This window comes from Podarcis gaigeae (genome assembly GCF_964106915.1).
Source record: "Podarcis gaigeae genome assembly, chromosome: 4".
Taxonomy (NCBI): domain Eukaryota; kingdom Metazoa; phylum Chordata; class Lepidosauria; order Squamata; family Lacertidae; genus Podarcis; species Podarcis gaigeae.
This window is the reverse complement of record NC_139677.1, coordinates 88,588,457-88,616,108: the sequence shown is the minus strand read 5'-3', so window position 1 is coordinate 88,616,108 and position 27,652 is coordinate 88,588,457. Positions and strand designations below refer to the sequence as shown.

At 45.2% G+C, this 27,652-nt stretch overlaps 1 protein-coding gene across 1 annotated transcript in view; it reads left to right on the top strand.

Annotated features, from left to right (window-relative positions):
* ARHGAP42 (Rho GTPase activating protein 42) overlaps window positions 1-27,652 on the top strand; it is a 168,458-nt gene that overhangs the window by 52,547 nt on the left and 88,259 nt on the right. Inside the window, exon 3 of the mRNA XM_083736395.1 lies at window positions 15,251-15,312. Within this exon, the coding sequence (XP_083592521.1) occupies window positions 15,251-15,312 (62 nt within the window). The remainder of the gene's footprint in view (window positions 1-15,250; window positions 15,313-27,652) is intronic.

Here is a 27,652-nt window from a genome sequence, read left to right as displayed (position 1 = left end):
AGATGTCGTCATCATCATCACCACCACCATCATCACCTTCTGCATATGGCACCTATCTGAGTGGGTTGCCCCAGCCACTCTGGGCGACTTCCAGCAAAATATTAGAAACACAAGAAAACATCAAACATCAAAAACTTCCCTGTACCTTCAGATGTCTCCTAAAAGTCAGATAGTTGTTCATTTCCTTGACATCTGATGGGAGGGTGTTCCACAGGGCAGGCACCACTGCCGAGAAGGCCTTCTGCCAGGTTCCCTGTAACTTTACTTCTCGCAGTGAGGAATTGCCAGAAGGCCCTTGGAGCTGGACCTCAGTGTCAGGGCAGAACGATGGGGGTGGAGAGTATAAAGCAGATTACGGGATCAATTTTAGACTTAACTCTTGACTGTATTCATCCTAGCTGCACAGCTTAACTTAGGCAGTCTCTATGTAAGCTCATGAAATAATGCGTTTTTGAAAGCAAACAAAATTCCCACCCTTTCGCCATTGATGAGGTAGTGTTCATGCCCACCTGTGCTATCCTTTCCTTGCTTTGCCCAGTTCCTCACTCATCACCTGAAAGAGCAAAGTACCTTCAAATGCCCTAAGAAGAGAGGCCAGAATTGAGTGGCACAGCTCGCCAAAGATCCTGTGCATTATGTGCCAGGCAAAGCCAGAGGAGCATTGAGCCTCTGTGCCCATCAACTCTTTTCCAGCTCCATGGATGTCTTGAGCATTGGGGTTGTGTTGGTCACATGCTCACCCAGTTCCTGGCTCCAAGGTTTTTGCTCTTTGTTAACATTTTTCCTCAGGAGGGATGGATTCCTCACACCCACATCCACACCCATTAATTTCTTTAGTCTTCTCAACCTTGACCAGTGACGAAAGCAATAAGTAATTCAGTAAAAAAGAGACCATGTGTAAATTCATTGGGAAAGAAACCAAGTTAATAATTTAGTTTTTAAGAGTTTCAAACTGATTTACAGTACCCATTGTTAAACTTCTCTTGGCATAGATTTATGTGTGGTGGATCAGTATAATCCATCTTCTGAGAGAGGGTGGGCAGTTCCTTGGCTCTTCAACTCAAAGTGAAAAGTTCACATTCCAGGCTAGGTGCAAATTGGTTCAAAATGTGGAAGATTTATCAAGTGTTCACATGATTAAGGAAAGGGACTTGGAGGCAACCATGTCAGCGATTCAAGATGATATATCGATTGGTTGGAATAAACTCCCTTGAGATAAGCATCTTGCCTCACTCCAGTCAAATACATACAGGTATTATTTATGAGTTTCTAGATAGCAGATGGACCAAAATATGGCCTTGGAGTACAGTGGTACCTCGGGTGAAGAACTTAATTCATTCCGGAGGTCCGTTCTTAACCTGAAACTGTTCTTAACCTGAGGTACCACTTTAGCTAATGGGGCCTCCCGCTGCCGCCGCGCGATTCCTGTTCTCGTCCTGAAGCAAAGTTCTTAACCCAAGGTACTATTTCTGGGTTAGCGGAGTCTGTAACCTGAAGTGTCGGTAACATGAAGCGTCTGTAACCTGAGGTACCACCACTGTACTTAATTCTGTGGCAAAAGTTTGCTTCACTTTTGAAGGGATTAACCTAAATTCATTGCCTGCACAGGAAGCCACTGTGATCCCCGTGCAAAGTGGCCTCAACTTTCCGAAGGGTCAATGGCATCAAAGTATAATGAAGTAGCAATCATTTGAGATCTCAAACAACTTCCCTGTTCTGTGTTTAAACATTGATTTACACATTGCTCTGTAGTCCAGTCCTTTTTAGCTACCATAATCCAGAGCTTGCTGGATTAGGCCCATCTATTCCAGAATCCTGTTCTCATGGTGGCCAACCAGATGCCTGTGGAAAACCCATAACCAGGACCTGTGCACCAGAGCTCTTTCCCCACCGGCAGTTTCCATTAATTGGTGTTCAGAAACATTACTACTTTTGCTTGGGGAAGCAGAGCCAAGCTGTCGTGAACGGCAGCCATTGATAGTTTTATCCTCCATTCATTTGCCTAATCCTCTTTTCAAGCCAACCAAGTGGGCAACCATCACTTCCTCCTGTTTCTTTATAAAGTGTGGAACTTCCCTTGTCTTTATTTACAACTAGACCTGGTTTTTGCCCAACTGCTTCTGGCATTTTTGGGTGTGCATCTGAATCCTTGAGACAATATTTCTCAGCCTGGATTTCCCCTGAATTCATCAGAAGTGGAGACATTGTCCTGTGAGCCAAAATTCAGGAAGAATTTGGATTCACATTCTCAGAAGCGGTTCAGATGGAGCTGGGGTGGCAGCTCACTGTTCGAAATTAGCCAGGATCTGGGGATCTTCACCATCTGGGGATCATTGGATCTGGACTTTTTTTCACACACTAACACCCCATCCTGTAGAATTCTATCCGTTATATTTTATCTGCGCAATCAGAATGAATTTCAGGAATCAAATTGCTTTTTCTGTGCAGCCTGAGCAAGAGCAGTCACCATAAAGAAAAAGAGGTAGAAACAGGCCAATATCTATATGGACTGCCCCTGGATCAAGTGACTTTTCTTTAAATTCTTAACCTAGCTCAAGGTTGTCATTTGAACTAGCCAGATGTTTAATTGAGAATCAATCACAGTCAGTCCATCACTAGGAAAATGAAAATTGCTAGCCGTCTTGCCCCAAAATGGCAACTAGACATTCTGCTTGGGTGACTGTAACCTTGGTTTAAGGAGACATTTGGCGCCTAGCTTATATATCTGAGTTTCTAACACTGATATGTCTGCAGACATTTTGAACTACGTCTCCCATCAGCCCTAGACTGAGGACAGTCTAATAAAACATCTGGAGGGCATCAGGTTTGGTGAAGGCTGATAAAAAGTGAGTGTGATTGTAATTGGAGTTTCCTTGCAGTGTCATGCATTTGCAGGGTTTGGGCACGTCCAGTGGGATGTTTGGTTTATCTCAAAACTCTTTTTGAAACGCCCTGCAGTCTCTGAAGTGCTTTGAGAATTTGCATCCAGTTTGCATGGGGAATATGGAGTTAGTTATACTCGGAATCCAAGCCAGCGTTCTCCGCAAACTGTTTCTCTAATGGTAGTAGGTTTCTGAATCCTACTGTCATTACAACATCCTTGTAGCCCTCCTGGGGTGATCTCATACATCGAACTGGCTACAGATCTAACCTCCTTAGCAAAGTTTTCATGTTATGAATATCTGCCAAACTTCGTGGGGCCTGGTGGTTGCTTTGGATGAAGAGCTTGATAAAATACAGCTTATTACTATATCAGGAATGTGCATCATACCCATGCCTTTGCCCATACCTAATTTTGTACACCAGTTGCAGACTTGTATCATGTTTACTTTGAAATGGAATTTCCAGGAATGGGAAGCTGTGGCTTTATTTGGACCCTAAACTGCAGTATGAAACCAGAAAGCATTTCAAGTAGAAATGCAAAATTTGGGGTTTTGGTCTTGGTGGTTTATGTGATTTTAAATGCTTGCCTTGATAGAATATAGAGGAGATGTGGAGTTTTGTGTGTGTGTGAATAATAATAATAATAATAATAGCTGAAACTTGGCTCGAGGGCTGAAAAAGTTTCCCCACTCCTGACCAGCTACATGACCTTGCCTGTTTCAGAGTCTACAGCAGGGGGGTTTGTCATCTACTCTAAAGCAAGGGCTTCCCCATTTATTTTATTGTTGGGGCTACTTCTCCACATACAGTAGTGCCTCGGACATTTTGGCAAACAGCAGGAGGCTTCATTGGGGTATTGGACTTCCCTTTCAGGTTTGGTTTAGGCAAGCAGGTTTTGTTTAAGTTGTTAGTAATATACTCTATTGGTTTAAAATATTTATACCCAGCTTCTCTGCCCACCAAGGGCTCCAAGGCAGTAAACAACAGTCAAAATCATCATCATCATCATCATCATCATCATCATCATCTAATTTGAAACTGGTGTAATTGGTAATAAACAAATAAAACACAAGCTCAGGCATAGCTGTCAACTTACAGATTTTAAAATAAGGGACCTGCAGCCTCGAAAATAAGGGATCAGCAGCCAAAATCAGGGATCAACAATTACTTTGATAAAATACATATTTTGTTGCATGCAAATGGCTTTAGATACCTATTAGGCACATAAATTACCATATAGCATATATTCAACACAAAAAACAGCAACAATTTGTTGTTGACAAAGGACAGCTGGACATAGAAAGGGCACCATTACCTTCAGTAGCTTATTTAAGGGACATCATCAATAAGGGACAGCAGTGGGACATGGCGCTGGGATAAGGGACTGTCCCGCCAAATAAGGGACGCTTGACAGCTATGAGCTCAGGCAGGAATTAATGAGGCAAGCTCTTTCTCTCTCTTTGCCTATATCATTATTAACATAAAAAGGTGGGGATTTGTATTTCATGGGTTTGACACCTGAGGATGCTGGTCCTTAAGTCTCAGGAAGGGCGGCTGAGGGAGTCTGCCTTGGATTTACCTCACAGAGGGGAAACTTGACCTCTCTGTTAAATCTGCTTCTATGCACATGTGAGTCAGGGGCTTAAGCAAGATTCAGTGGGGCACAAGACCTGCGCCCATGTTTTCCTTAGATATAAGCAGAATCAGAAGGAATACTGATATGTTCCTGACAAATGGGGTTAGGCCTGAAGTACAACCCGCCATTTTTGCTCTCTTCATTTAAAAACCTGTTTAGGAAGAACACCTGGAAAGCGCTTAAAATAATAATAAAAAAGAACATCTGTCTGTTTCTGGAAACAAAGCCCTGTATATATTAATATCCTTAAAATATTTTTCAACTGGATGATGTCTTCGGTAATATTTTATAAATAATCCGAGTGAAGGGAGTAGAGCTCAAGAGAATTTATTAAATCATAACAAAAAAAAAACCCTTACTTTGAGTTTTAAGCTTCCATTAGTATTAGTCAACGAGAGCCACTTTTTTTCGCTTCTAGAAATGAATGGGTTTCCTTTCTGTAAAAGAGTACAAAGATTTTAAGTGCTCCAGACAATACGTACTGTTTTTCAGGCTCTTTCTGGATTTGGGAAAGCTCCAGAGAAAACAGCTGCAAACCTGTTTTGGCTTTGGGGAAAGAAACCGCCAGACAGAAAAAAACAGTTGCATATTCATCCTGTTGTATATGTTAAAAGTTGGTTTCAGACGTTGTTCCTATTATAGCACAAAATGTGGTGTTGCATTCGATTTGCAAAACAGCATTGATATAGAAAACAGACTGCAACGGTATCCAAGATAACTTCAAATGTGCCACAGAGTGTAACATCTATGAGTTTCGTTGTTTGCATTTCTATATTCTGCATTTAATTTGTGTTCCGAAACCTCAATAACTCCTTGCGGAACTTGCAGGAAAAGGTTTCCACTTACATGAACAAACCCCAGTGAGTTTCTGTCTCGTGTGCTGTGCCTCCCCCTTTCCTCATCATATGTCAGCAAGCATATGCTTTGCAGCAAACCACTGTTGTGGTGATGGTTGTTATGGTTTTCATTTAGTACCTGCCCTTCATCCTAAGGTCTCAGGGCAGGTTGCAAGCATTTGAATTGCAATTACAAAAAAATGCAACCACACGCACTCACAAAAATTTGCATCTAATAAAAAGTAACAAAATTCACACACTTGCTTCTATTTAGATTTCGGATATTCCGGTGTTAGAAATGTTCGAGGCCACTTTCTGAAAAGAATCCCCCTCGCCCAATGTCGTGGGATGCATCTTCTCAGAAACTGGTTTGTTTAAACTGTGTGAATGGCCTGAGGACCACATAGGACTTTCAGTGGCCTTCTGTGTCACCAAGATGTGCTGCCTCTGTCTGCATCCCCTCAGCATATGGAGAGAGGGAGAAAGTGTGAGTGTTAACCCAGCCTTTACCCGCTACCTGAGGGACATATTTGGCCGAAGAAAGAGTAAACCCTACACAAATCTAGAGTGGAGTTCCTAAGACGGTTGGGTGGCGCCTTGTGTCATGGTCCAGTTCACAAGCGATCAAAGTCCCGGCAGGGGACGTCAGGACCAGGGGCAAGATGGCGGGGTGGGAGCAGGAACGGGGGTCCAGGAGTCAGGAAGCCAGGGGTCCAAGGGTAAGAGAGCCAGGAGTCAAGAAGCTAAGGGTCTGAGGGTCAGGAAGCAAGGAGTCACGAAGTCAAGGGTCCGAGGATCAAGGAGTCAAGGAACCAAATGCAGCAAGGCAGGGAACGTGTTGCTGTGGCAAAGAGCCGAAGGGAAATGCTGACCTTATATCCCTTCCCAGCTCTTGCCACCAGGTGCTGTGAGTTACCAATCGGCCTCACCTGTGCGGCCGTGCCTTGCCTCGCCAGAACAAATTTAGGAAGGCCCCAGTCCTGGTCACAGGGCCTGGCTTCTGCATGCACAGCTATCACCTTTTATGCCTCCTTCTGACAACTCCTGCAGCCAAGCTGGTGCTAAACATATTGCTCTGCTTTCTGTTGGACCCCGCCATTGAGGCCGAGAGGGGGGTCTTGTACCCCATGGAGGTCACTTGGGTGCTGCTAACATACAGCACAAACAACACAAGAGGCAGCAGTTATGACCTGGTGGTCTCTGCGGCCACAGCAGGCACCGTGATTCTCCAGCAGTTGGATTTCACCCCTGGAGGCACACTCCACTGAGATAGATGGGTGCCAACAACCCAGGCCCTGCCCCCTGCTGGCCCCTTAGTGGAAGAGCAACTGCTCAGCCCTCATATAATCTGTTTTGATTTGTTTTTAATATTGTGTTTTAATGTTGTAATGCACCCTGGGACTTTAGGGTGAAAGGTGGGTAAATAATAATAACAATAACAGTATCTAGGGACGGGGAACATCAGACCCAGGGACCAAATGCAGACTCCCCATCCTTTCTTTCTGACCCTTGGTTCTCTCCCCAGGGAACACCATTCATTCCCAAATTCTCCACTTTCATGGAGTTGCAAGGGACCCTGAGGGTTATGTACTTCAACACCTTGCAATGCAGGAATCTCAACCTCAAGGCATCCAACCTCTGCTTAAAAACCTTCAAGGAAGGAGAGTCCACAACCTCCCAAGGGAAACAGTTGCGTGGCGAGTTCCTGCCCCCGCCCCCAGTGGAAATGAAGACACATGGCACAATTATTAAGGTTAATGGGCTAAATAAGACCACAACTTTATTGGTTACAGGTGATGAGCAGTATTGGCTTAGGCATTGGTCCTAACCGACTATATCCGGACTATGTCCGCTTGAAGTCCGGCAAGGGTTAACCACCAGTAAGGGGCGTCCTGCTGATGCACATTAACTAGGAACTTCCCGGGGTCACCACTCAGGGGCGTGCCTTAGGCCCTCACCTCCATAGGCTTCAGATAGGGCCATGCCCCCCAGAATCCTTTATCGGACTACCCTTCAATATGTGGGGCAGGTGATGGCGCTTCCTCCCCATTTTCCATCTACATACCAATACCAATGCCTAATCACCAATACCAAGAAAGTTGTGATGATTTGCTACAAGGTAGGCGAAAACCAAGTGGCTGGTGCCAATTTGCCAAGTGGAAAAATTCCTGCCAGGCCCCTCAATGGCAACCAACCAAGGTCCATAGCAAGGTCAAGGAACGAAAAGACTTAAAGGGCGGGAGGGTGGGAAACAGGAGCAGCTGGAGGCAGCAAAAGAGGGAAATCCCCGTGCACACCTCTGTTAAATAGGGCAGGCCACGCCCCCAGAGCCAGCCGATTGGCTGGCCAGGGGGTGATGGGGCCGGGGATTCCCCCAATCGCGCGGGGGCTGGGAGCGTGAAGCCTGCAACCCCACCTCCTCTGCAGGGCGGAAGTGGCTTTCCACTGTCAAACAGCTCTTACAGTCAGAAAGTTTTTCCATATGTTTAGTCAGAATCTCCTTTCTTGCAACTCGAAGCCATTGGTTTGAGTCCTTTCTTCTGGAGCAGGAGAGAACAAAGTTGTTCCACCTTCCATATGACAGCCCTTGAGATATTTGAAGTTGGCATCATATCTCCTCTCAGTCTCTTTCCTAGGCTAAACATATTCATTCCCCTAAACTGGTCCTCATAAGGCTTGATATCCAGACCCTTGATCATCTTGGTTGCTCTTCTCTGCACACGTCCAGCTTGTCAACATCCTTCTTAAAATTGTGGTGCCCAGAATTGGACACCTTCTTGTTTTACTTGCTGTAATTTATTCCTGAACCATATCTTCCTTGCCTGTGTTCAGTAGTGTGTATGTAGAAAACTCTCTGTTTTTGTGTGTGGCTGGACTGTAGCTACTGTACAAAGATCACATCTGTTGCCTCACCCACCACAGGCATGTGGGCCTCAGAAGTTGGCCCACCAGGGAACAAAGCGAGCCCTTTGGCTGGAAAAGGATTCCCACCCCTATTATAGTGAGGACAAACCAGTTCCTGAAGATTGGGCTAAACATAAATCCCGCCACGTTTTTTTTTAAATCACTATTATTATGGCTCTTGTAATTAAGATTATGATTATTAGATTTAAATGCCTTTTTGAAGAATACTGCAGGTGTGGCTGAGTCGATCACTCAGTCGGTGCTGTTACCAGGCTCAGCCGTCCACTTGTATAACATCTGTCAACTGGGGAACATTTGCCAGCTCCAGAGGCAGGGGAGAATGTTAAAAGAAGCTAGACCATGCATTGCCATATACTTTGTTGACAAATCAAGCCCTTTTTTATTCATCCAAATGCACAAAACTGTGAAAACAATACTAAAAGGGTTTCAGGGTAGTTCACATGTGTTTTTTCTCTACAGTGGTACCTCGGGTTAAGGACTTAATTTGTTCCGGAGGTCCGTTCTTAACCTGAAACTGTTCTTAACCTGAGGTACCACTTTAGCTAATGGAGGCCTCCTCCTGCTGCTGCTCCGCCAGCATGCGATTTCTGTTCTCACCCTTAAGCAATGTTCTTAACCTGAGGTACTATTTCTGGGTTAGTGGAGTCTGTAACCTAAAGCATCTGTAACCCTAAGTGTCTGTAACCCGAGATACCACTGTATATATTTTTGGAACATGCTTGTGGGATAGGTTGAGCTAAAAGGTAGGGACTGGTTGCTCGGAATCATCTTCCTGGTGTCCTCTCTAGATGTGCTGAGCTGCACTTTATTTATTTTTATTTATTTTGGGGGGTTTTGGTGTGTTTTTTTGAAATCTTTTTTATTTTGACAGAGTAATAATCATGAATAAAAATAATAAAAATGTGCACCCCACCACTGAGACCATGCCATTGTAACTACCCAACCTCCCAAAATTTCAACACCTCTTGCGATGGTGTGACCCCTTTCCATTTTAACAGTACAAATTCTACAAACATCCACCACATCTCCTCAGAATCATTTCTCCTGCATATTCCCTGTCTTACTATAATGACACATATTAATATAGATTAATAGCTCTATCCCACACCTCTTTATACTGAGCTGCACTTTAGGTCCCAACTTCATCTGCCTAATACAGTCGTACAGTGATACCTCGGGTTACAGACACTTCAGGTTACAGACGCTTCAGGTAACAGACTCCACTAACCCAGAAATATTACCTGGGGTTAAGAACTTTGCTTCAGGATGAGAACACAAATCACACGGCGGCAGCGGGAGGCCCCATTAGCTAAAGTGGTACCTCAGGTTAAGAACAGTTTCAGGTTAAGAATGGACCTTCAGAACGAATTAAGTTCTTAACCCGAAGTACCATTGTACTTTGGTTTTCAAACGCCTTGGGAGTTGAACGGTTTGGCTCCTGAACAGTTGAAAACTGGAAGTGATTGTTTCTGTTTTTGAATGTTCTTTGGAACCTGAACATCCGGCGTGACTTCCGTGGCTTCTGATTTGAAGCAGGAGCTTCCTGCAGCCAATCAGAAGCCACGCCTTGGTTTCCGAACGTTTTGGAAGTTGGACAGACTTCTGGAATGGATTCGGTTCAACTTCCGAGGTACCACTGTACTGTTCTTAGGGTACAGCAAAGACTGGTCCTCATGTCTCCAGCATGGATTGCCCAGGTTGGATTGGAAAGCTTGAGAAGTAGGCCATGGCACATGGTGAATGCATCTGCAGGATTGACCAAGGCTCCCCAAGATTGATTAACCTGTCTGATGTCTTGCTTAGGAATGTGTTTGTGAACTTTGAAAAGTTGTGACTCAGAAATAAATGTGTAGAGGTGGGAAGAGGGAGAGAGCGAGAGCAAACAGTCGTTGCTCCAACCTTCCTAGGTGACGTGAAGTCTGTGTCACCGGATAAATGGTTAGGAACCAACTAGAAGCTGGTGGCAACGCCCACAAGTAAAAGTGCAACTTGCATGACGAGTACCAAATCATGCTGTGGTTAAAACCAGCTTGTTTCCACAGAGATATAATCTGGAAGCATTTTGTCTAGCCGACTTTACAAGAAACTCAACTGTTTTACAAAGTACTTGCCTGAATATGAATGAAAATGCAAACAATATGTTCCTTACCATCTTTACCGCAAATGAGTATGGCGCCTGCCGGTTGAAAATATTAAAAGTTGGTCCAGCGTGAATTGTATATCTGATCTAATGTCAGATTTACTAGTGCTGATAATAATGATGAATATAATGCTGGTGCTGTCTGTAATTTTACAATGGGTGATTTATTAGACCATACTTTATGTTTACCATTTGCACATTGGTTAAGGATTCAACATTGGTGGAGTTTAAAGTTCAGAATTACAGAACTGGGGATAAGTTGTGGAAATTGGCCAGGGGCCTGACGGGGTGGGTTATTATCAAAAAAGGGTGTGTTTTGCATGCTTGGTGGACCTGGGGGTTTCCACATAGGCAAGCTGAGGGTCTGGACTGACATACCACCAAAGCATCCATTGTAGTAAGCAGTCTGAAACTTAACACATACGGACCTGACTTAAGCTGCTGGGACCATTTGAACACCCGAGTCTAAGAGGCAATGGCGTAGCGTGGGTTGTCAGCACCCAGGGCAAGGCACCCCCTGACCCATGGATTTGCGCCCCCTAACCCTAACCCCCAGATGTTGCGCCCGGTGCGGCCGGGCCCCCCTGCACCCCCAACGCTATGCCACTGCTAAGAGGCACTCCTTTCCCTAATGGTCCCTTGATAACATTTAGATGCAGTGTTCCTGCATAAAATGCAAAATAATTGCTGGTAAAGAATTAGTGGTTATGCTTGCAAAGTATAAGAGGAGCTGTTTTCTAAATCACCAGTGTTGCAACACAATGTAGAAGTTCATGCAAGTTCGTTCAGTCGGTCGGTCTGTCTGTCTGTCTGTCTCTCTCTCTCTCTCTCTCATTCCTCCACCCCCGTTTTGGAAAGCAAAAAAAGCCAACCTGTCCAAATATTTACTGCATAAATTTCAGAAACCTTTCCTCCCCGTTTCTGTTTTCTGACTTACCATTTTATCTTGTTTTCATTTACCCCCATTTTTTCCCCTTGTTGTGTTCATCAGACTCCCACATCATAGCATTTGTTCCATATTTTATTCGGAAATTAAATGTTGTTCCCAAAGAGGCTTCCCAGAAATATGTTGAGCTCCTGTAATGTTTAATTTCCTGATAAAACCTGCCTTTGTTCCCTTGACCCTTTCCATACCAGAGTGGATGGATTTTTTAAATATCAAGAGGACTTGAATCATGGTTCTTCAACTGGTGGGTCAAGACTCCTAATGTGCCTTGACCTCAGCTGGATCACACCACCACAATCTCCCTTTTTCATGTGCTTGACTTTCTTCCGAAATAGCATAAAAGGCAGAGATAAATGGGGGTCAGGTAGGAACGTTGACAGAGTCCCTTTATTTATAGCAGATGCAAAATACTTTTTGAAGTCTCATGGTCTCATCCATGCAGAACAAGGTGCACTTTCAAAAATTCCCTCTTCTGTACAGATGTACCTCGGGTTACATATGCTTCAGGTTACATACGCTTCAGGTTACAGACTCTGCTCCCAGAAATAGTGCTTCAGGTTAAGAACTTTGCTTCAGAATGAGAACAGAAATCGTGCTCCGGCGGTGTGGCGGCAGCGGGAGGCCCCATTAGCTAAAATGGTGCTTCAGGTTAAGAACAGTTTCAGGTTAAGAATGGACCTCTGGAATGAATTAAGAACTTAACCTGAGGTACCACTGTATAATTACAAAAACACAGGAGACCTGCCCTCCTTTGTACAGTGGTACCTCGGGTCCCTGCTATGACGCCACCCGCGTCCCTGAAATGGTCTAACCCCACCTTTAAAGCAGCATCAGGTAGTTGCCACCAGTGTATCTTCCAGCAAATTCCATAACTAGTTTTACGTCCTGTTGCTGGACCCACCACTGAGCTTCATCTGACCCCAGATACTTGTATTAAGAAGAGAAGGGAGCGGTCTCTCTATTTCTCCACTTCTCTTAAATTTCCTTTCTCCTCCTCCCAAACATCCCAACCTTTCCTAACAGGGGTGTTGTTCCAGTTCCTTATTATGCTGCAGGATTACCGTACTTTTCTGGGTATAACACGCCTCCGTGTATAACACGCCCCCTATTTTGGGGGACTCCTAATTAAGGAAATGGGGGGAAATTGGCCAGAGTTGTTGAGCTTTCTTGGGGGGGGGGTGGATTGCCGACAATCACTCACCCGCCTGACAGCCACTGACAATCGCACGCATGGCCAAAGACACCAGTCGTTTGCTGCAAGCAGCCGAAAATCACCTGCCCAATTGCCGCTGACAATCTTCTGCTTGCGGCTGTCCCCCCATGCACTATCCGTATATAAGACAACCCCCAATTTTAAACCTTTATTTTTATTTTTAAAAATCTCATCTTATACACCGAAAAGTACAGTATATCTGTTATGGGATAAGAGGCAGATTTCTTTTTGGTTCTTTCTCTTCTTGTAGTGTGACATTAAGGAAAAGCCACTCATGCTGCAATCCCATGGATTTGCAAGTTAGGAGCTTATTAAGCTGCTTTATAGAATGACAGAATTGTAGAGTTGGAAGGGACTACAAGGGTCATGTAGTCCAGGAATGCAGGAATCTTTTGCCCAACGTGGGGCTCAAACCCACGACCCAGAAATGAAGAGTCTCATGCTCTACCAATTGAGCCATCTCGGTTCTACGTAGAGAAGTCAGCTAATTGGTCCATCTGATTTAATATAGCCTGCTGACAGAAGGTCTCCCAAGATTTCGGACAAGATAAGCAGGGTAAGAATATAATTATACTGATTGCACATACTTGGTCATATAATAAAAGGTAGGGCAGATGTTGCAGAACTACAACTCCCATCAGCCATAGCAAGCATGGCCATTGGTCAGGGATGAGGGAGTTGTGGTTCAGAAATATCTGGAGGTCCAGCTTTTTCATTGCTTGCTGTTTTTACGCTTGTTCATTTCGCTCTTACGCTTTCTTTTTTCTTTTAATTTCCCATGAAACCTCTTTTTCCCCTGACAGTCTGCTGTTTGTATTTCTACTTTAATTGACCCAGGAAACGGACATGCCATTCCTATCCCGACCCCCCTAATTTTCCTGCAGTGTCTTATTTTGTCTAATTTATGTTGTGCGCCAATGGGCTGGAATTGCCCTCTGTTTCTGTTTCGCTAGGGTGCCTAGTAGATTTTAGGCACTCTCAAACTAACAACAGGCTCTTGAAACAACAATAGCAAGGCAAAGTGCTTAATCGAGATACTTAATCAACCTTGGGTTTATGTGTCATTCTGTTTTGTGTGTTGTTTTCCATCCTTTGTGCTCGACTCCTGCGGGTTGCCAGCCTACCACTGAATGGAATGTGGCCTTATCCTCCAGTGCTCAGAAGAGAGCACCTCTTGATTAGAAAAACAGATGATTGCGCACTTCAGAGAATGAATATAAATGATATTTTCTTGGCCAGAATATATCCGCCGAGGAGACGGAAACCGCCTCGTTCTCCTTAGATGCTATTTCTTTGCAGTAATCAAATAAATTCAGGCAGGAGCATTTGGCAGGGAGCCTTCTCTCGCTTGGTACCATTTTTGCTGGTGCACCTATCACTTGAGTTACATATAGGAAGAATGCTGAAAATGGTACCTAGGGAGTTGTTCACCTCCCTACCACTGTATGGATGGCAGATATTCTGTACTGTAGCCGTTATCAACCTGGTGTCCTCCTTATGTTTGGGACAACAACTCCCATCAGCCCCAGCAATGAGCATGTTAGCCGGGGTTGATGGGAGCTGGATAGCTCAGTTGCTTAGAGCATGGTCATTTGAACCAACCTTTCAAAATGCATCTTCTCCCGATTTACAGTGGTACCTCAGGTTACATACGCTTCAGGTTACATACACTTCAGGTTACAGACTCCGCTAACCCAGAAATAATGATTCAGGTTAAGAACTTTGCTTCAGGATGAGAACAGAAATTGTGCTCCAGCGGCGTGGCAGCAGGAGGCCCCATTAGCTAAAGTGGTGCTTCAGGTTAAGAACAGTTTCAGGTTAAGAACGGACCTCCGGAATGAATTAAGTACTTAACCTGAGGTACCACTGTATATTCTGTCTCCTCTCTTTAATCAAAAATATCCTAATCTGCAACAAGGAGGAGATCTAATTTGCAGAGCTTCTGTCGTGCTCAGTTGCTTAGAGCATGGCAATGATAATGGCAAGGTTGGAGGTTTGACCCCTGTATGGGACAGCTGCCTGTTCCTGCATTGCAGAGGGTTGGACTAGATGATCCTCAGGGTCCCTTCAAACCCTACAGTCTATGATTCTGTTAAAAAAAAACCATCTGGAGCATACTAGGTTGGCCAAGGCTGCTGTAACAAGTAGCCTGCTCTAAACCATGCAGGCAAGGACCAAGAATGCCTGCCTTTCACACCAGAAGAAATGTAGGCTTAAAATTTGAATTCTCCCTACAGGGAAACTGTGGCTTTTTTTGTTTGTGCTTTTTTATGGCATTCCCAGGGCAAGACTTAACATGTAGACCATTTCGAAGGAACGTCTCCTCACACTGTATGGAGGACAATCTTATCCTCCCGAAACAGGTTTTCGAAATGTTGAGCATTTGACTTTTGATTTCTGGGGCTCTTCCCGGAGGCTTCCATTTGTGATGGATTCGTTCCCTCTGGAGAGGTCGGGGCCTTGCACTGTAGATTAAGAAAGGGATCTTGAGGATAGTCCTGCGTGACAAATCTAATCCAGTTTCAGTGCTGCCGTTCCCCTACCTCAAGGGTGAACCTGAAGAATTCATAAGCACCACTTACTCCTTGCATGAAGACCAGCCATGACTTTGCAATATAAAATTAATTCATTCTGCCTTGTTGTTTCCAACCCCTGCCCTCTTCTCTCATAGCCCAGTCACTGAAGGAGTTTGCCCGGTTATTGATTGCGGTAGAAGAGGAGAGGAGACGCCTGGTAAGTCTGCGCCTTCAGTGTTTTTCCTCTCCTGGAAAAGCTCCTGTTTTTCATTCATCTTTATGGAAATCTCAGCACACAAGAATCTGGGTTGTTGTTGTTGTTGTTGTTTTCACTGCTTCCTGACAAACCCCAGATGAATGCATTATTGGGAGTTCTGCACATTTTGCAACGTTGACCTTAGCATGCCTTCTACCATAGTGGGTGCCCTTGAATGCCAAAGTGTGGTCTGTTCATCCCAGATGCATACAGGAGATGGTTGTTGAGCTGCTATTTAGGACATGGTTTGTGACACAACAAACTTGCAAAAGCAAGCAGGCCTAGGTTTGGTTTGAGCCTGGACAGAACATCACTCGCTTCCTCAGGGATAGGCACGGTTAAAAAGGCACTAAATAAAATATTGAACTGAAGAGAACTTGCTTACAACAGATGCGGCCACTTCATTAATATCCCAAGGGCCTCCAGTTGCTACCCTGCCATGTATGCATCATAGGTAAAAGGTAAAGGTAAAGGACCCCTAGACGGTTAAGTCTAGTCAAAGGCAACTGTGTAGTTGTGGCGCTCATCTCGCTTTCAGGCCGAGGGAGCTGGCGTTTTCCACAGACAGCTTTCCGGGTCATGCGGCCAGCATGACTAAACCGCTTCTGGCACAACAGAACACTGTGAGGGAAACCAGACTGCACGGAAATGCTGTTTACCTTCCCGCCACAGCGGTACTTGCACTGAAATGCTTTCGAACTGCTAGGTTGGCAGGAGCTGGGACAGAGCAGCGGGAGCTCACTGCATTGCGGGGATTCGAACCGCCAACCTTCTGATTTGCAAGCTCAAGAGGCTCAGTGGTTTAGACTACAGCGCCACCCATGTCCCTAGGCATCATAACTAGTTGTGTGATAAAGGTTTCTTTTGTTCAAGCAGCCCACATCACCATGATTCTATAGTACTAAAACCTGGCAGGCGCTGGTCACCATTCCTCTGTTGCTTCTGAAGTCTATTACAAGCTAAAGTTTAACAGGAAAGCTTTCAAACAAGGGAGTAATTATTTTCAAAGTCCAGGAAGAACATTAAAGTCTGCAAGCTATATACATATATAGTGAACTATCAGACTCCTTAAATATCCAGCATTCTTTCAGCTCATAGTTTTCCTTTTACGGTAATGGCATTGAAACGTGAAATTTTAAATGGGGAATCTATTAACCTTAGTGAGGTGCTTGCAGTGACCTTTTAAGTGAGAGCACATTTTAACTTTGACTTGTATGAAGAAAATATAATAAAAAGTCTTATCTCCAATATAAAGCCATCGGAACACCAAAGCAAAAGTTCAGATCGTCCTCTCCACCCACCCCCAACTTCTTTGTCAAGGATGCTTGTTAGCTTGCAGGGCAGGAAAAATGCAAACCACGCTTCTTGCGATGGTGATCACTGTCAGCCCAGCATTCTCCTGCGAAATCCAGGATGTATTTTCACAATTCGCCTACCTTTTTATGCTTCAAGCCTGTGAGGCAGGTTGGACTGCAAGTCCAAAAGTTACCTGGTAAGCTTTGTGAGAGTTGGAACTCGCATCTCTGTAGCCTGACACCCTAACAACTGTACCACGCTGGTTCTCTGTTGTACGTGTCAGAGATGTACAATGACTTTAGGTCTGGATACAATTCTTCAGGGACGCGGGTGGCACTGTGGGTTAAACCACAGAGCCAAGGGCTTGCCGATCAGAAGGTCAGTGGTTTGAATCCCTGCGACGGGGTCAGCTCCCATTGCTCTGTCCCAGCTCCTGCCAACCTAGCAGTTCGAAAGCACTTCAAAGTGCAAGTAGATAAATAGGTACCGCTCCGGCGGGAAGGTAAACGGTGTTTCTGTGTGCTGTTCTGGTTTGCCAGAAGTGGCTTAGTCATGCTGGCCTCATTACCTGGAAGCTGTACGCCAGCTCCCTCAGCCAATACAGCGAGATGAGCGCCGCAACCCCAGAGTCGGCCACGAATGGACCTGATAGTCAGGGGTCCCTTTACCTTTACCTTACAATTCTTCAACGCCATGCAAGCAGTCATTTGACTTAAAAACTGTGGTTCTCCCAATATCTGTTCCTGCGGCTAATGGGACAAAAGATCTGGAGAGCAGCAGGTTGGTAAAATTGGATCCAAGTTGTTTTCAAATTCGCTGCATGTTCAGATAGGCCTCGTTTTAAAAACTGGGAAGCCTTCAAACATGCGGCTCCCTCCCTTCCTTCTGTCTGAAACGGCAAAGGACTGCGCCATGTGGTTTGGGGGCTTGCTAAATAGCTGTAGACAGCAGATTATGGTACCATCCTTGGATATATTAGGGTTTGTTTTTCAGCTTTCATATACAAGTACAGGGGCATGCTGGGTGCCTCTAATTTGTGTATAAGAGTTGGTGTCTTGCGTGAAGCATTGCCATGCGAGCCACCTTAATGCTCTCTTGGAAAAGTGGATGGATGTTTTTGCTGGCAGAGCGGACTGCTATTGTAGCATTAGATTTAGATGAGTAATTTTTGTGCGCATTCAGGAGAGCACTTGTGATAGATGGAGATGCCTCGGTAATGCTCCCATCGTAGTCATTCACAGCCAGAAATAAAGAATACCTCACAGTCCGCTTTTTACTAGCCAATGAAAAATGGCTTTAAAAACAAACTCGGGTGCCCAGGAGTTTTTGTCTAGAACACTGCAGAGTAGGAGAAGAGAGAACCATGTATCTTTTTATATTTCTGAAACTGAGAGCTACACAAAACACTGTTGTTCTTACTTACAGAAGAGTAATAGAGCTGGAGCTGCCACACTTCACTTTTCTTCACTATCTGTAGAGTTTCGTTTTCCTTCTTTTTAGGGCAACACGTTTTCTGGTGCTGCTGTGTCCCTGCCTATCTGATGATCCTGTTCCCCTGCTTGGTCTGGTGGTCCTCTGTATAGATTCCAAGGCTCTTCTTGAAGACGCACAAAGTAATTTATCTTGGAGAGCAGCTTATAAATAGTTCTTCCTTTTTTCTCCCATCAGCCTTCCATTTATCTGAAGCTCAAGGAAGATGAAAAGCATTAAGATGGAGGTGGGGAAGGCCAGAATAAGCCCTTGGGGACATATCTACATATATATAGATAGATAGAATCAAGATTGTTTAATAGTCATTCTCTTTCTCTAGAGAACTCTTAAATGTTGGTGGGGAGGGAAGACTTCTTAGCATCCTCTTCAAACTACTCTTGCCATAATTCCGCAGAAAGGTGGGTTATAAACATTTTAAATTAAAAACAAACAGACACCGATTTGGGAAGCAGCTAGCAGGGCAGCAGAGCAGAGGCAGGCAGGAAAATGAACCCCAGTTTCTTTGCCATGGCCAAGCTTGTTGTCCAGAGGTTTTCTTCTCTTCTCTCCATCTCTGCCTCACTCTGACTTATGACAGAAGTCAGTAGTTCATACATTTTGTGGCAAGCCCGTATTCCTCCCTTCATTATTTTTCCATGTACAGTGGTACACTTACATACGCTTCAGGTTACAGACTCCACTAACCCAGAAATAGTACCTCGGGTTAAGAACTTTGCTTCAGGATGAGAACAGAAATTGTGCTCTGGTGGTGCGGCAGCAGCAGGAAGCCCCATTAACTAAAGTGGTGCTTCAGGTTAAGCACAGTTTCAGGTTAAGAACGGACCTCCGAGGTACCACTGTATAAGACAATGCTTTTTGCTTTTTTAAAAAAAGGCAAAAATTTGGTGTCGTCTTATACACAGATAGTGAATGCAGAGAGGGGACGTGCAATTAATGGCAGCAGGAAACAGAAGATTGGACGGGTGATTGGTGGCTGCGGCATGGCCTGCTGGCAATTGGCTGCAGCAATTGGGCAGGTGATTGGCGGCTGTGGTGAGGTGGGCAGTCGATTGGCGGCTACGGCAAGTGGGCTTGTAGGCTATTGGTGGCGACGAGCGGGCAGTGGCTGTACACTGTACACATTTGCAAAGATAGTGTCCTTGCCAGGCTGCAATAGAGAAATTTCCTTCTTTCCTTTCCTTCCTTACTGCACCTGGAGCAAGGCTTTCTAGTGGAAAAGCCTGAACTGCCCAGGCATCACTGTGGGACTGTTTTGTTTTATTTCCGGGATTTTTAGTCTACTGTTTGCAATGACACCCTGAGCAGTTTCCGAACAATACAAAAAAAATATAGGTTGTGCAGAAAAGTGCAAATTAAAATTGAGCATGGTTTCAATTCGAAACCAGGTGCCATAGATGGGATTGGATGCTAGGTGTGCCATATCTCCTGCTCTGCCCAGTATGTAGTGAGCATTAGAACAGACTTCCTCAATCTCAGCCCTCCAGATGTTTTTGGCCTACAACTCCCATGATCCCTAGCTAGCAGGACCAGTGGTCAGGGATGATGGGAATTGTAGTCTCAAAACTTTTGGAGGGCCAAGGTTGAGGAAGCCTGCATTAGAACATCAAAACAGCACATATGCAGACATTACAGCAGGTCCCTGTTCCTTTCAGCATATAAAGGTAAAGGTAAAGGGACCCCTGACCATTAGGTCCAGTCGTGACCGACTCTGGGGTTGTGGCGCTCATCTCGCTTTATTGGCCGAGGGAGCCAGCATACAGCTTCTGGGTCATGTGGCCAACATGGCTAAGCCGCTTCTGGTGAACCAGAGCAGCGCAAGGAAATGCCATTTACCTTCCTGCTGGAGCGGTACCTATTTATCTACTTGTACTTTGTGCTTTCGAACTGCTAGGTTGGCAGGAGCTGGGACCAAGCAACGGGAGCTCATCCCGTCGCAGGGATTCGAACCACCGACCTTCTGATCGGCAAGCCATAGGCTCTATCCATTGAGTTGTTGGCAGTAAGGTGCTACCTTAAAAAAAAAAAAGGATTTTTCATGGAAAGGGCAAGTCTAGATTTAATAGGTAAGGATACAGTAGGTGGGTGGGTGGGTAGAGAATACAGCCTGGCTTTTTGATGCCATTGCAGGGGGTTGGACGAGATGGCCCTTAGGGGCCCTTCCAACTCTACAATTCTATGAGGACACTACAAAAAAAGAAAGAAGGAAACCCTGCATGCATGAAGAATATCCATCTCATCACAGTAAATGCCTGTTTGGAAGCATCCACGATGGACCCCAGTTAAGTAGGAAAGCACATCCTTGCAGACATACCCAGTCCTACCAGGAGATGCCAGGAATTGACCCTGGGACCTTCGGCATGGAAAGAAGATGGTCTCCTGCAGAACAATGGACCTTCCCTATATGAAGGTGATGACTGATTTCATGGAGCTCTGGATAATATAGCCAAATAGTGGCATGTTATGTTGAGCAGTGAACTGACCCCCATCCCCTTTCTAGTTGGGTTGGGTGGAATTTAGAGAACATCTGTGTTGCCACGTTCTATGAGGTCCATGCTGCCTTTGTTTATTGCGTTTCATGATTAGCAGCAGGCTAAAGAGATCTGATAGCCAATTTCATGTGTTCTTAATCCAAGAGATTGAAATCCAGATCAGAGCTGCTGTTGACTCGATGGGAACAAGAATAGGCTTTGTATGAGGCAACCTTTGGGGAGCTCTTCTCTTCTCCCTGGTGCTTGAATTGACTGGCTTATCCTGGGGTCATGGTAGAAAGTGAACCAGGTATGCTAGCGTCATACGATACACTTAAGTGTTTGGCTGCTCTTTCTCCGAGAGCAAATTGCTCCAAAACCCGTTCCCGTCTAAGAAGCTTTTATTTTTAACCACTGTTTTTTAACAGTGACACGAAACATTCCATTCCAGGCTGAACTGCGAGTTCCGTTTCAGGATGAATATTATTGGAGCCAGAAAATGCACAGATCATGGGAACTTGGTGGGTTGGTCACACGTAGTGGTGCTGTGCTTTGGTTTCCAGACTCGGGAGGTTTCTGCGTCCAATTCAGAGCAAATGAACAACCGGGAGGAGCTTTCTAGCAAAACAAGCTTCACTCTCTCTTCCCTTTGTGTACATCAAGAGAGTATGTGGTTTTCACAGGCATGTAAATGGGGCAAATCAGGAAGGAAAGTGTGCCTCCTCCACAAGAGGACCGGAGGTTGGCAACACGAGAACGGGGCCTTCTCTGCAGTGGCTCCCTGTCTGTGGAATGCTTTCCCCAGAGAAGTTCGGCTGGCACCTTCATTATGCACCAAGCAAAAACGTTCCTCTTCGAGCAGGCCTTGGGCTGATTGACATCTTACGCCCCTTTTAAGCGTGTTTGTAGGAGGGGGAGTTATTTGTTTGTGTCCCCCTCTTTGTTTTTTTATCATGTATTTTGTGTTTTTATATACTATATTTTTTATGTTGTGAACAGCCCTGAGATCTCTGGATGAAGTGTCGTATACAAATTTAATATATAAAATAAATGTTCTGCCAGGGCATCTGAAGTGCCAGCTACTTCCACTGCCTTTTTCCCTACACAGCAATTAATAACTTGGGCCTCCTTATGGCTAGCATAGCTGGAGGCAAATGCAGTAGTGGGGAACACCTGGAATGTTGAGCCAGGCAGGGTCCCATTCAAACCCTTGTTTCTTTAGGTAAAGGGACCCCTGACCATTAGGTCCAGTCGTGGCCGACTCTGGGGTTGCGGCGCTCATCTCGCTTTACTGGCCGAGGGAGCCGGCCTACAGCTTCCGGGTCAGGTGGCCAGCATGACTAAGCCGCTTCTGGCAAACCAGAGCAGCGCACGGAAATGCCGTTTACCTTCCCGTTTATCTACTTGCATTTTGACGTGCTTTCAAACTGCTAGGTTGGCAGGAGCAGGGACCGAGCAACGGGAGCTCACCCCGTCACGGGGATTCAAACCGCTGACCTTCTGATCGGCAAGTCCTAGACTCTGTGGTTTAACTCACAGCGCCACCTATAAAACTTTTGCCATGACTTGGATTCGAACCGAGGTTGCTGTGGCCACAATGCAGAGTACTAACCACTATACGAATTTGAACACCTCAAATACTCCCTTGTGAGGTGTAACATATTCTTGAGGTTGTGAAAGGCCCCAGATTTAAATTAACACAGATTGTGTAGTGTTGCTGTGCCCTTCCACCATTTGTTTTCTGTTTTTCCTCTGTCGGCATTACCTTGATTTTCAGCCCTATCACTCAAGAAGCTTTTGATGTAGATCTCTTGTATTTTTGCCAACTCCCGTGTAGGTTTTAAAAAGCCCTCTCTGTCTCCTTTGTTTCTGACCACTGAGATGCTATGATTTAATCCAACCTGTTACAAAGAGAGCACAACAGAACGCAACCAGCCGGGAAACTTTGATCTTCAGTCTGAAATGTGTGCTTTCCTTTTGCTGCGTGGAACCCCTCACAACCCTCTGCCGGCAAAGATATTGCAAATCAGGTCCTCACTTAAAGAGGGCATGTATTGTGGTGAGACCTGGAAAACCGACACCCTGTGTTGTGGGTGGGTACAATTGGCCAGCCACAACACCTGATTGGTAGGTTCCTCGAAGCTGGGTGCAATCTGGCCAATGGGACGCAGTCCAAACGGTTCGAGGGATCTATTTATGCCCATGCACATGACCCAGAGCTTCCTCTTTTGGTGCATGCATTTGGAACACCTGCCCACCTCTCCCTACTTTTAGGGCTTTGCGCTTGACCTTGCTATGCCGTCGTGTGTCTGTTGTTGGGACAGGGGCACGGCAGGAATTTTCCCCACTTCGCTGACTGGCTGTTGCCATTTGGGTTTCTCCTGCCACATAGCAAATCGTCACAACTTGTAAGGTTGCGGATAGGCTCTGGTTCAGGTGATAGGGATGGGAGAACACTCTCACCATTCCTATGTGAAGGGTATTCCGTTAAAGGAATCCAGGGACTCGATGGTTTGGTCAACCCCTGAGAGGGGATTGTGCCCGTGCCTGAGTCCAGGGGTGGCAGAGTTAGCCCGTGCCCGGCTTTCCGCTTATCCAGGTGTTCACCCTTGGCTGACCTACGCTGGTGCCCTGGGTCAGTGCTACCTGCATGGCAGGGAGCTAGTCCAATCAGAGCCTATGCAACCAGTCACTTTCTGTAATCAATCAAGTTATGGCCTAAATTCTGCCAAAAACCAAAACCAAAATTTAAGTCATGTGTGAATTTTTTTTTTGGGGGGGGGGGTCTGGGTCTGAACACGCAAATAATATTGATTGTAGGGCATAATGCCCTTCAGGGTTTTACTATTTCCACTTCACTTAATAAAACCTTTTGCTGAGGTGGCAGAACACAACACAACTTGCATAGCTTTCAAAACTGCCATGAAATTATTATTTTTTTAAAAGTTGCACTACACAGCTTGGTGCGCTCTCTCTCTCTCTCTCTCTCTCTCTCTCTCTCTCTCTCTCTCAACACATCCTCTGTGGGAATGGGATAGATAATATTACCAGGCTGGGTTCAGCCAAAGTGCAAACTGATTGTAGCATGGGATTTCAAACGGCAAAGCCACTTGCCTTTTCTCATTTATGAAAGCAATCACTTTCTTGTCCTTTCCCTTGATGCTGTCTTCTGAAACGATGAGCATGTCACACCCTGTCGGGAACAAGGCACTTAATTTCCCCCAAAATGTAAGACGTTGGTGATGCTCAGCACTCATGTTGTGCTTTCAAGTGCTCATGTAATTTAGCTTATCCGGGCTTCCTCAAACTCGGCCCCTCAGATGTTTTTGGCCTACAACTCCCATGATCCCTAGCTAGCGGGACCAGTGGTCAGGGATGATGGGAATTGTAGTCTCAAAACATCTGGAGGGCTGAGTTTGAGGAAACCTGGCTTATGCAATAATGGCTACTAGTCATGATGGTTGCATACTACCTACAGGATCAGAGACAGCATGCTTCTGAATACATAGGGCAGGCATGGCTAAATTTGGCCCTCCAGATGTTTTGGGACTACAACTCCCGTCATCTACAACTCCCGTCACTCCATTTAGCCTGGAGAAGAGGAGGTTAAGGGGTGATATGATAGCCATGTTCAAATATATAAAAGGATGTCACATAGAGGAGGGAGAAAGGTTGTTTTCTGCTGCTCCAGAGAAGCAGACACGGAGCAATGGATCCAAACTACAAGAAAGAAGATCCCACCTAAACATTAGGAAGAACTTCCTGACAGTAAGAGCTGTTCGACAGTGGAATTTGCTGCCAAGGAGTGTGGTGGAGTCTCCTTCTTTGGAGGTCTTTAAGCAGAGGCTTGACAACCATATGTCAGGAGTGCTCTGATGGTGTTTCCTGCTTGGCAGGGGGTTGGACTCGATGACCCTTGTGGTCTCTTCCAACTCTATGATTCTATGATTCTATGGTTCTATCTCTAGCTAACAGGACCAGTGGTCAGGGATGATGGGAATTGTAGTCCCAAAACATCTGGAGGGCCAAGTTTGGCCATGCCTGAATAGGGGGAAATAGTGGGAGAGGACTGTTGCTTTTGGGTTTATTTATTTTTCTTTATTTCATAAAATTTATACACTGCTTGATTGTGACAACAGCAACAATTCCCCAAAGCGGTTTACCATAGACAACTTTCTGTTGCTGAACTAAATAGTTCATGTAGACTGGTCCACCAGGAATGCCTTTAATATTCTTAGATTCTGGAAGGTATGTCACAGCTGAAGCTCAACCAACCCAGACTTCCTTCTCCATGTGCCCTCTCTGAGGGAGGTGTGGTGGACGGCAGCCAGAGAACAGGCCTTTTTAGTGGTGGCTCCCCACTTATGGAACACTCTCCTAAGGGAGGCCTTCCTGGTACCATCATTGCCTACTTTTAGTGCCAGGCAAAACCGTTTCTTTTCAGCCAGGATTTTGGCCTTTGACTTGGAGAGTTTTAGATAGTGCGGCCTCCTTTTAGTGCGTAGGATGTGTTAGACCATATTGTATATACATGAATGTTTTTTTAGCTTTTATTTTGCTTTGTTTTATGCTGGCTTTAATTAAAGGAAGTCACTTTGAGTTTACCTTTTGTAAAAAAGCAACTAATAAGTGTAACAATAGTAAACAGCTCACCTAAGGTCGCCCAGCATATGCATACAAAGGTGAGACTCCAATTGAGGATTTCTAATTCATGATTAAGAAACTGCAGGTATCCTGCTAAATGGATCCACTATCACAAGGATTTCTGCTTGTGCAGTGGAAATTTGCCTCCCCGCTGCAAACCTCTGTGCTCACTCCTGATTTGCTCAGGAGGGTTGGAATCTTGCTCCTTTTGAAAGAGGGCCATTTTTGTTGGGGGGGTGTCACCTGTCCGTCTACTTAAATTGTATGAAAAATATCATGAGGTGTTAGAATGAGCCCATCACTTGACTATAAATGTCTTTTTCTCTTAATGCAAGGATGACTCTTGAGTTTGAGGGTTCCTTTCAAGTCTCCAGGAAGCACAGACTTACCCCCCCCCCCCCCAGTCGTGAGAGATTTGGCATCACAATGCCAGAGCCAGGCCACCACATGCAAAATTCTAAAGTGCTATAATGTTAGTGTGGGACTCCTGTATTCCCTTTAAAAAGTGTGTGTAAAACTATATATATATAACACCAATTTTCTTCTTCCCCTGCTATGAGTGAATCTGTGCACAAAATTTAGGGTTGTTTGGGGCCAGGAAAAAAATCATTTAGGAGCCAGATGCGGTCTTTAAGCAACTGCTTGGCCACCCATTCGTATTACAGTGGTACCTCGGGTTAAGTACTTAATTCATTCTGGAGGTCTGTTCTTAACCTGAAACTATTCTTAACCTGAGGTACCACTTTAGCTAATGGGGCCTCCTGCTACCGCTGTGCCGCCGCTGCACAATTTCTGTTCTCATCCTGAAGCAAAGTTCTTAACCTGAGGTAATATTTCTGGGTTAGCGGAGTCTGTAACCTGAAGCGTATGTAACCTGAAGCGTATGTACCACTGTACATTTAAAAATAATTGTGCCCCTTTTCTCAGGATGTTTTTATGGCGTGCGTAGTGTGAATCTGTGTTCTGACTCTCCTGAATTGAGGACTGCACAGTAGTCTCTTAAGTTCTAAGGGCTCCCAGGCATGGTACCATTACAAACAGCTACGTTGATTTTGGCTGTGTGCCTGGACATGTTCATTCATGAAAATGATATTTTAAAATACAACTTTCAATTACTTTCTTCCAGCACAATAGTTACGCTTGGATTCTTTCTGTTCTTTCTCCTTAACCCCCCAAACAGCATTTTTTGTGGGTCAGTGCTGCTCAATGTAGAGGGGCCATGAATACAAAATCATTTCTCTCTTAGCCTGTCTTCAAGCAGAGCTTTGTCCTGATCTTAATGCTGTGGAAATATAGTGCTACAGTTGGGAGATAAGTCTGTCCTTCCTCCTGGCATGAAATTTGAATCATCGGATGTCTTCTACAGAGTCTGGACCAGTTATTCAGCCCTTAGGCTGAATAACAATCACACCCTTGGTTTAGCATTGCATGCAACCATTGACTTTTTTTTAACTGAGCCTAGAAATTGGGGGTGGCGTTGCTGTTGCATCTGTAATATCTCATTAAAGCATTTATATTCTATGTGTTAGGTAAAAGAGCTCTCAGAGCAATTTACAAAAATCAGTGGGAAGACATTGTTGCCTTACCCGGACCAAGATAATGTAGCTATGGCCATGGTACCTAAAGGCAAGGTGAAGTGGACCACAGTCTCCAATCCGTTCTAACATATGATCATATATTGTGGGCATCCATCAATGGAGTGCCCTTCCAGGGGTGAAATCAGATGGTTGCATTAGCAGCACCAAAGTGACCTCCCTGGGGCGCAAGCGTAGGCAGTGTGTTTGGAGGTCCTGGGCTGCCCAAATAACAAGACCCATCGCTCGACCTCGCTGATGTGGTCCAAAGGAAAACAGAGCAATACGTTTGGCACCAGCCTGGCTGTAGGAATTACTGGAAGGAGGCATACAAGGCACTATCCAACCACCTTAGGGACTACCCTGTGGATTTCTGTAGGGTTTGCTCCTTAGCCTTTCCTTCTCTCAGAGATATCCTGCAAGGCCCTGCAAGGTAGGCATCCTAGCCCAGAAGAAGCATGACATGTCCCCTACAAGAGGCACTCCTCTTCCCTTAACACCCCATACACCCCTGATAGTATCGGTTGTTGTTGTTGTTTAGTCGTTTAGTCGTGTCCTACTCTTCATGACCCCATGGACCAGACCACGCCAGGCACTTCTGTCTTCCACTGCCTCCCACAGTTTGGTCAAACTCATGCTGGTAGCTTCGAGAACACTATCCAACCATCTTGTCCTCTGTCGCCCCCTTCTAATAATAATAATTATTATCCATTATCACTTTGTGGGTGGATATTGGACTTTTTGTCAGACCGCCCCTAGAGGGTTCGGTTGGGCCCTTATACCTCTAATATGCTTAAGACTAACACAGGAACACCACAGGGATGCGTA